Source organism: Tachyglossus aculeatus, chromosome 12, assembly GCF_015852505.1.
Source record: "Tachyglossus aculeatus isolate mTacAcu1 chromosome 12, mTacAcu1.pri, whole genome shotgun sequence".
Lineage (NCBI taxonomy): Eukaryota > Metazoa > Chordata > Mammalia > Monotremata > Tachyglossidae > Tachyglossus > Tachyglossus aculeatus.
Window position 1 is genome coordinate 22,913,317 of NC_052077.1, and position 10,681 is coordinate 22,923,997.

The following is a 10,681-nucleotide window of genomic DNA, read 5'->3' on the forward strand; positions in this document are numbered from 1 at the left end:
TATTGAGTGCTTACTTTGGGCAGAGAGTAAGCACTTGGGAGAGTACAATATAACAGATCTGGTAGACATGTTCCCTGCCCACGAGCAGCCTACAGCCTAGAGGACTTCTTCAGACTTGACACCTCAGGACCAAAGCTTCTATGTCGTTCCTGATGGGAAGCTCCATCTCCATTACCCACATCCAGCTGGGCAGTGGCCTGAGTGACTAGAGCTAGTGGGGTGAGGGGCGGCGGGTAAAAATTTCACCAGAACTCCTCCTTTTCATTACTTCCTTCCTTCTGCCTTTCTCCCTCCTCAATGGTCCCCTGTAACGCAGATAGGTTTGTAGCAAGACTGCTAATTCAGATGAGAGAGCCTGTTAGCCTGGAGGTAGTCCTGGAAAGATTGTGTGGACAGGTGAGTTGGGAAGAGTACCTCACCGTACCACGTTCTCGCCTGTCCCGCCATCGACCCCTGGCCCACGTCATCCCCGGGGCCTGGAATGGCCTCCCTCTGCCCATTCGCCAAGCTAGCTCTCTTCCTCCCTTCAAGGCCCTACTGAGAGCTCTCCTACTCCAGGAGGCCTTCCCAGACTGAGCCCCTTCCTTCCTCTCCCCCCATCCCCCTCTCCACCCCCCCATCTTACCTCCGTCCCTTCCCCACAGCACCTGTATATATGTATATATGTTTGTACATATTTGTTACTCTATTTATTTATTTATTTATTTTACTTGTACATATCTATTCTATTTATTTTATTTTGTTAGTATGTTTGGTTTTGTTCTCTGCCTCCCCCTTTTAGACTGTGAGCCCGCTGCTGGGTAGGGACTGTCTCTATATGTTGCCAACTTGTACTTCCCAAGCGCTTAGTACAGTGCTCTGCACACAGTAAGCGCTCAATAAATACGATTGATGATGATGATGATGATGATGATGAAGAGAAGACGCAGCAGAAACCCCTAACCCATCTGCCACCTCCTCTTTCACCCTCCCCACACCATCGTTCAACACCCCCTGGATTCTCTCTCACTGAGGCCCTGAGGCAAGCCCTGAAGAGAGTAGGGCCCAAGGTTGGTCTTTAAATAAGTTCCTCCCCTGAAGACCACCCTCAAAATGGCAGCTGCCAAGACACTTATTTTCTTCCTAGTGAATGTCTTCCATGGTGCTCCATTAGGGTACAGACCCACTTTTGTCACTGCAGCTTGGTGGAAGAGAGCTTGCCCCACTAAAATAACAGGTCTGGTTGGACACTGAGGAACACAAGCAGTCGAAGGGTACACACTTTTAATCTCCCCTTTTCATCACCCCATAGGCAGCTCAGAGTTCCAGCTGGACTGAGGTGATCCCTGAATGATTGGATCCATTCCGGATTAATGGGATGATGGGGTTCAGCTCCAGGGTAGCCTTATGGATTCCAGATCGATCCTGAACCCTTGACACCTGTCCACATGTTTTATTTTGTTGTCTGTCTCCTCCTTCTAGACTGTGAGCCCGTTGTTGGGTAGGGACCGTCTCTATATGTTGCCAACTTGTACTTCCCACGTGCTTAGTACAGTGCTGTGCACACAGTAAGCGCTCAATAAATACTTTTGAGTGAATGAATGAATGAACCCCACATCTAGAGTGGTCAAAGCAGGGGAACCTTCTGCACTGGTTGTCTTAGCATTATACTTGTCCCTGTCCACTTACCAATCACTTTGATTAGGAAAACATCCACACGGATTCCCTTCCTCCTTTCCTTAAGGCCTGTCTTGGTCTGGTCCTTCACTCCAGTGTCTGGGCCAGCCCCTAAGTGGTGTCTGGCTGTGTCTCCCCATCTTCATCTAAAATCGTAGCTTCTCCAGGAAGCCTTCCCTGACTAATCTTTCATCTCCCTGTCCTATTTTCCCTCCCTACTCCGTCACCAGTGCCCTTGAGTTGGAAGCACTTACTGCCTTACTGAAGGCTTGTCTTCTCCAAGAGGCCATTCCTGACTAAACCCTGCTTTCCTCTTCTCCCACAACCTTCTGCATCACCCGACTTAGTCCTTTTATTCATCCCCCCTCCCAGCCCCACAGCACTTATGTACATATCTGTAATTTATTTATTTATTCATATTAATGTCTGCCTCCCCCTCTAGACTGTAAATTCACTGTGGGCAGGGAATGTTTATTGTTATATTGTACTCTACCAAACTCTTAGTGCAGTGCATTACACACAGTAAGCGCTCAATAAATACAATTGAATGAATGAATAGCACTTAGGTACTAACTATGACCTCTCAACATCTCAACAATTGCCTACATATCTTTATACTCCGTTGCTTCCCCGACCTGTAATTTATTTTAATATTTTTCTACCCGGCTAGACTGGTAGTGCCTTGAGGGCAGGTATCATGTTTACTAACTGTATTGTAACAACAATAATGATAGTATTTGTTAAGAGCTTACTATGTGCCAAGCACTGCTCTAAGCACTGGGGTAGATACAAGATTATCAGGTTGTCCTATGTGTGGCTCACGGTCTTAGTCCCCATTTTGCAGATGAGGTAACTGAGGCTTAGAGAAGTTAAGTGACTTGCCCAAGGTCACATGGCTGACAAGTGGCAGAGCCAGAATTCGAACCCACTTGTGCTCTTTCTGCTAAGCCACACTGCTTCTCATATTGTGCTCTCTCAAGCACATAATAAAGTGATCTGCACCAAATAAATGTGTAGTAAATAGCACCAATGGATGGATTGATCAATGTGGAGAAGCAGCGTGGCTTAGCGGAAAGAGCAGGGGTTTGGGAGTCTAATGTGGGTTCTAATCTCGGCTCCACCACTTGCCTGCTGTGTGACCTTGGGCAAGTCACTTCACTTCTCTGTGCCTCAGTTTCCTCACCTGTGAAATGGGGATTAAGACTGTGAGCCTCACATGGGACAACCATGTATCTATTTCAGTGCTTAGAACAGTGCTTGGCACATAGTAGGCTCTTAACAAATACCATCATTGTTATTATTATTATTATTATTATCATTATTATCATTATCATTATCATTATTACCTTTCTTCTACCAGGGACCATGTCAGCATCAGCCCTTGTTGGGTCCCAACTTGTAGTAGCCCCTGAGGTTGATTCCACCTGCGGCCCCCCTCATTCTTGGAAAACCGTGGTGGTGGTGATGGGTGTAGAGCTGTGCTGAAACTGAGGCAGATCAGGCAAAGGCTGTGTGACTTTGGGCAAGTCACTTTGCTTCTCTGTGCCTCAGTTCCCTCATCTGTAAAATGGGGATGAAGACTGTAAGCCCTCCGTGGGACAATCTGATCACCTTGTAACCTCCCCAGTGCTTAGAAAAGTGCTTTGCACATAGTAAGTGCTTAATAAATGTCATTATTATTATTATTATTATAGGCTAGTGCTCAGTGAGGGAGAAGAAGCTTGGAAATGCCTAAACTTGGCTCTGGTGGGTGAGCACTGTAACCTTTCACATAAAATGCTACCCAGAGGCACAGAGTGTTCTTGAGAACGTGCCACTACAAACACTATAATTATCTTGATTATCCCTGGTAATGAAGGACAAAGATAGCACAGAGTAATGAAACCTACAGAAGCAGGATGGCTGAGTGGAAAGAGCACGGGCTTGGGAGTCAGAGGTCATGGATTCAAATCCCAGCTCTGCCACTTGTCAGCTGTGTGACTTTGGGCAAGTCACTTCGCTTCCCTGGGCCTCAGTTACCTCATCTGTAAAAGGGGGGATTAAGAATGTGAGCCCCACGTGGGACAACCTGATAATCTTGTATCTATTCCAGTGCTTAGAACAGTGCTAGGCACATAGTAAGTGCTTAACAAGTACCATTATTATTATTACACAAAAAACTAAATACTCTTTTATCAAATAGTTTCTACCCCTGCCTTCCCCCCACCTTCATCAAACCTTTTCACTGAGATATTAAGGGGCTCTCAAATTTACCAATTTGAGTTTTACCTCCTCTTCGGTACTGCTGCCCACCTAGGAAATCAATCAATCAATCAATCAATCGTATTTATTGAGCGCTTACTGTGTGCCGAGCACTGTACTAAGTGCTTGGGAAGTACAAGTTGGCAACATATAGAGACAGTCCCTACCCAACAGTGGGCTCACAGTCTAAAAGGGGGAGACAGAGAACAAAACCAAACATACTAACAAAATAAAATAAATAGAATAGATATGTACAAGTAAAATAAATAAATAGAGTAATAAATATGTACAAACATATATATACATATATACAGGTGCTGTGGGGAAGGGAAGGAGGTAAGATGAGGGGGATGGAGAGGGGGACGAGGGGGAGACTAGAGGGGGGGAAATGGAAGAGAAATAGGAGACCTGAACCATCCACAAACAGGGCAGTCAATCCAGAATTGGGTATGCTGTCTGATAGTTGTCTGTCCTAATAATGATAGAGCATAGCCTACTTGAAAAAGTCCAGGTCTGGGAATCAGAGGACCTGGGTTCTAACGCCCGCTCTTTTCCACCTTGGAAAAGTCACTTTGTTTCTCCGTGCCTCAGTTCCCCCATCTGTACAATGGGGATTAAATCCTACTCCCTCCTACTTAGACTGTGAGTCCCATGTGGGACAGGAACTGTGTCCAACCTGATTAACCTCAGCACTTTGAACGGTGTTTGACACATAGTAAGCACTTAGCAAGTACCTAAATAAATGCCAAGCACCGTGCTAAGTGCTGAGGTGCATGCTAAGCGCTGGGGTGAATTCAGTACAATCAGATCAGCTCCAGTTCCTGTTCCACACGAGGCTCACAGTCAAAGTTACTATGGACTTTGTTTTAGCCCAATTCTGCATCATCATCATCAATCGTATTTATTGAGCACTTACTGTGTGCAGAGCACTGTACTAAGCGCTTGGGAAGTACAAATTGGCAACATATAGAGACAGTCCCTACCCAACAGTAGGACCAAGAGAACCCTGGCTTTCTCTCAATACTCCCCAGTTTACTGAAGTCACTCCTGAACAGTGCCAGCGCTTAGAACAGCGCTTGGCACATAGTAAGCGCTTAATAAATGCCATTATTATTATAACCTAAACACAGGAATCAATTGCCACTCCCTGCACTAAAGAACGGCTCTGACATACTCCTCTCTCTAGTGCCTTTTATCTGCAGAGCACATAGATAATCATTACACAAACCTGTGCAAATTAAGGCCAAAACACCTTACAAACAAATCCAAATAAAAGTGGTGAATGACCCTTTTTGTGTTCTACCCAGCTGATCGAAGCACTTATTTCCTGCCCTGAGTACTGCATCGGTCTCGATGACCACCCTGCCTTCTGTCTTTCTTCTCTCCAATCCTTACTTCACCCTGCTGCCTGGATCTGTTTTCTGAAAAATCATTCAGTCCATACCTCCCCACGCCTCAAAAATCCTCAGTGGTTTCCCATCCACTTTTGCATCAGATAGAAATTTCTCACTGTCAGCTTTAAGGGACTCAAATAGCTCTCTCCCTCCCACCTTACCACACGGAGCTCCTATTACAACTACAAGAGAACACACTCCTCTACTCTAAAGTCAGTACCTCAGATCTCATCTATCCCCTCTTTGACCCCTTGGCAATGTCCTCCCTCAGGCATATCCTTCATATCCAACAGTCCACCACTCTCCCCACCTTCGAAAACCCTCCTAAAAGCACATTTCCTCCAAGGGGCCTTCCCTGACTAAGCTCTTTATTTCCCCCATCTACCCTCCCTGCTGCATCTACTCTAAACTTGGCTATGTACCCCTTAAGCACTTGGACACTCAATCCAGCCCCACAGCACTTTATGTCCATATCTTCATACTCTTTACTCCTAATTTCTTTACTCTTAATTTCCCCTTTTGGTAATTTGTTTTAATTCCCGTCTCCTGCTGTACACTGTAAACTCCACGTCAGCAGGGATCGAGTCTACCAGTTTTGTGGTATTGTACTTTCCCAAGTGCTTAGTAAAGTGCCCCGCACCCAGTAAGCGCTCAATAAATACCATCGATTGGTTGATTGCTACGTCTAATGCCCCGCTCAACTTCCTGTTTACATTTTTTCGTCTAATCTATGGGTTTCTCAACTGTTTTTTTTTTTTTTTTGCAGGAGTATTTTCCTGAAGGCTTTAATTATTTTCTAGTAGTGGCTCTCAAAACCCAGCTTGCCCTCCTTTTTTAAAAGCCAATTTGCCGTTTGGTATTCGCTTCAGACTGTTGAACGTCAGCAATGCTCTTTCTTGGGTTTCATGAGAGTTCACGGCTTCTTAATGTGTCTATTAAACGTTGTAAATTACAGGGAAGCATCCGTTTCCAAAGTCAAAATGCACTAGAGGGTTAAATGAAATGAAGGGAAAGGTCAGGCAGCAGAAATGAGAGAAGCAGAAAGACCCACGACCGAAGACAACTTAGGTTTGGTCCGCTTTCGATTAAAGACTCTGATTTTCAGGGTGTTACCGTCCCAACACTATAGCCTAGGGCACCGAACATGCCTGCATAGTTTTCTACTCCGTAACCCGAAGAGACACCAGATCCCTTACCTGACCCAGCCAATCCTCCCGCTACCATCAGAGCAAAGGAGAGTAGAAAGCCCTGCGTCTGCATGTTACCCTCTCTGAGGGCAGCTAAGATGCTGGCTGCTTGCAACCTCACAGGGATGTGAATGAACATTTCCTGTTTCCTGCTGGATTGCACCGGTGCTAACAATCTAAAGGAGATGTGTTTGACTGTTTTTAGGAAGTGATGTAATTCGGCAGAGCCTGTCAAACCGGCAAGGCTTGCAAAAGAGAAGTGGCTCTTCCAGCACTGATTCAGTTAGCGAGCCCCTGAAATCCCAACTGACAGCCAGCCTTCCCCACACGTCCATTTTCGAAACCTGCTCTTTGCCAATGGGTCTGCTCTTCTGCCTCCAGACCTATGGCACAGGGGCACCCCAAAAAGTTCATTCTGTCCTCCTGATGTGCATACCCCTAGAACTTCAGAGGCAGGAGCAGGAGGTGAAGGAGGAGGAGGAAAAGGAGAAAGCAGAGGAGGAGTATTTATTAAGCCCCTACTGTGTGAAGAGCACCATACTAATTGTTGGAAAAAAATACACGAGGACCGTTAGACCGGGCCTTTGGCTCCCTAGGTGCTCACAATTTAAGTAGGGTGGGGAAGGGGTTAGTGACAGACACAGTATAAAAGATGAAGTTGAAAGTAGTAGAAAGAGCACAGGGTTGGGAGTCGGGAGAGCTGGATTCTAAGCCTGGCTCTGCCACGTAGTAATAATAATAATTGTGGTATTTGTTAAGCACTTACTATGTGCCTGACACTGTACTAAGCACTAGGGTAGATTGGACACAGTTCCTGTTCCACATGGGACTCACAGTCTTAATCCCCAATTTGCAGATGAGTCAACTGAGGCACAGAGCTGACAAGTGACAGAGCAGGGATTAGAACCCAGGTCTATCCAATTGGCCACACTGCTTCTTGCCTGCTAAATGGCCTTGAGCAAGTCACTTTACTGCTCTGTGCCTCAGTTTCTCCATCTGTAAACTGGGGATGAACTAGCTGTTCTCCCTCCCTTCTTAGGTGCTGAACCCCATGTGGGACAAGAAGTGTGTCTGACCTGATTATCTTGTATCTTGGTGCTTGGTACATTGTAAGTGCTGAACAAACACTATAATTGTTATCCTTCTGTCAGTAGGAATTAAGCAGTCCCTGCTTACTGATAAAGTATTTTAGGGAAGCACTGTGGCCTAGTGGAAAGAGCACTTGCCTGGGGTTCTATTCCCAGCTCTGTCACTTGTCTGCTGGGTGACCTTGGGCAAGTCATTTCACTTCTCTATGCCTCAGTTCCCTCGTCTGCAAAGTGAGGATTCAATACCTGTGCTCCTTCCTACTTAGAATGTGAGCCCCATGTGGGACCTGATTATCTTGTATCTACTTCAGCACTTAATACAGTGCTTGGCAGATAGTAAGTACTTTACTTAACAAATGCAATTATTATCATTATTATTTTTGCATCTTTTTATAACATCTCAGAGCACATAGCAAAATGCACATAATAATTCCTAGATAGCTATTTTTAAAAAGATAGTGGGGTGAGGAAAGCTCAAAGGGACCAGACCACTTGCTCAGAGAACCAGGAACACTGAATTTGGTTTGCGAATTATTTTACATTAATGTGCATTCCTAGAAAAATGAAATATTTATTGTGCAAGAGAGAGATCAAAGAAGTTGGGAACTTTCTTGATTTCCCCACTTTCCCATTGTTGAGGCCTAATTTTGAATCATACGGTTCCAGCAAGTTTTTGGCAATGGTAACAGTCATTATCCTAGTCTTCTAACTGGAAAACCAAAGCTTATGGCAATAAAATGAATTACCCAAGACACTGCAACTGGCATGTGGGATTCCTGGTTTCAGGTTCCCAGCCCTGGGAGTGAGTGGAATTCTCTCATCCAGCCTAGAATCCAGTTCTTACAAGTGCCATTATCTGATGCTTTAGGAAAACAACTATAAATTATATTATGCATATAAATCCTTTGCAACCCCGTAAAAAGGATAATTTTCCTGCAATGTCTCTGTTCTCTGAGATCTTTGTTGTGATTAAAGTTGTTTTAGCCCAAAGAAAATAACAATCGGTCAAAGAAATAAAACAACTTCATGATCTCTCCGTTGTGGGAAAAGTCAAAAGGATGCCCGATGCTCTGCTATTTCCTTCTCACAAGGGAATCTGAAGCTATTAAACTTCACAAATTTCCTTCCCTCCACCCCATCAATCAAGTGATGATATCTAAGCGCTCATTGTGTGCAGAGCACTGCACTAAGTGCTTGGGAAAGTACAATACAACAGAACTGGTAGATGTGCTCCTTGTCCATAAGGAGTTTACAGGGTACAGGAGAACTTAGAGACCATGGTCTGTTTACTCAATCCTGGTGAACTCATAGAAGGATTCGTTTCATTCATTCATTCATTCCGGTGCGGCTCAGTGGAAAGAGCCCAGGCCTGAGGGTCAGAGGTCATGGGTTCTAGTCCCGGCTCTGCCACTTGTCAGCTGTGTGACTTTGGGTGGGTCACTTCTCTTCTCTGGGCCTCAGTTCGCTCATCTGTAATGTGGGGATGGAGACCGTGAGCCCCACGTGGGACAACCTGATCGTCTTGTGTTCCCCCCAGCGCTTAGAGCAGTGCTTTGCACATAGTAGGTGCTTAACAAATGCCATTATTATCATTATTATTGTTAAAATGGGGATTAAGACTGTGAGCCCCACATGGGGCAAGCTGATGACCTTGTATCCCCCCCAGCACTTAGAACAGTGCTCTGCACATAGTAAGCGCTTAACAAATACCATTATCTTTGTCATGTTTGAGCCATGAAAACTGAAAATATCAAAACCTGAAGTTTTCTAGGAAGGAAAGAGAGAGAGAGAGAGAAAGAGAGAGAGAGAGAGAGAGACAGACAGACAAAGAGACAGGCAGAGAGAGAGATACATAGAATACGTGAAAAATACCACTAGATTTCCACTATATGACTTTGATCACTGTCTTAATGCAGAAAAGCAAAGGAGCTGACTGCAGGAACTATTGAGGTTTCTTGCTGCTCTCCTGCCAGAAAAACCCAGGCCAAAGTCCTTCTGGGCCAGCTACTGCATAACACTGTCGTCTTAGCACTCCAGGAATTCCGAGATGATTGGAGGCCACAACTAGCCCCCCGAAACACAATCTGCTGTATGGAGATGCACAAAGATTCATACTGCATTTATCAACTTTCAAAAACATTTGATAACATCAACTTACAAAAGGCATATGATGTTCTGGTAGCTTTTAAGCTCTGCCACTTGCCTGCTGGGTGAGCTTGGGCGAATCATTTGCCTTCTGGATACCTCAGTTTCTTCAGTTGTAAAATGGGGACTCAATACCTGTTCTCTCTCCTACTTAAACTTGGGATACTCATGTGGAGCAGGTTCTGTGTCCCACCAGATCATCTTGTAGCCACCCCGATGCTAGGTACAGTGTTTGGCACATAGTAAGAGGTTAACAAATATCACAATTATTATTACTAAGCAGGGAAGGTAGAAGGGTCCCTATAAGCATGGACAGAAATACTACTTCAAAATGATTCTGCATGATTGGAGAATGCTGGGAATCATCGGCAGATGAGACATCCCGGTGAACAGCCACCAGAGATAAGAGGCTCATCCTGAACAAAGGCCATGGGCATCTTTGAGAAATATATTATAGGCAGAGCTGCATGCCATGGTGGCTTAGATCCTCTTCACTTATAGAAAACAGAAAAGTCTGCTGGCCACCCACTGACTGGCTCATTATCTTTAGCAAAGCCATTAGAAAAACCTGCAAGGTCCCTAGTCAGTAGCAACAAGCCCTAGGAAAAGTCCCAACACAAAATGCCATCAACGGGTAAGGCAAAGGATAGTCTTCACACCCCGGCAAAGTGGAAACAATTGCTGATGGATAAAGCACTTGGCCTTCCAGTCACATCAGTGACACTATCAATAGGGCTGTTTCATTTTCTAACACAAATGCAATGATAGAGCTGTATTTTTTTCTAGTTTCTTCTAATCCCCCTCTGTAAAATGTAATGCTTTATAATAAAGCACAAAAAGCAAATACCAGAGTAAGACTAATTATACTATAGATTAGAAGTAGAGAAAAGGAGGAAATCAGAGCTACAATTTGCATTCTGCACAGTGGAAGCAACCGGTGCTTTTAAAATAATCATTTTGTAGATCACTT

The 10,681-nt window shown here is 44.7% G+C and overlaps 1 protein-coding gene across 1 annotated transcript in view; it reads right to left on the bottom strand.

The window, feature by feature from the left end:
- The window catches only part of TMEM154 (transmembrane protein 154), a 52,606-nt gene extending 46,053 nt beyond the window's left edge, over positions 1–6,553 (bottom strand). The window contains exon 1 of the mRNA XM_038755250.1: positions 6,488–6,553. Within this exon, the coding sequence (XP_038611178.1) occupies positions 6,488–6,551 (64 nt within the window). The 5' untranslated portion in view covers positions 6,552–6,553. The remainder of the gene's footprint in view (positions 1–6,487) is intronic.
- Between the last annotated feature and the right edge of the window lie 4,128 nt (positions 6,554–10,681).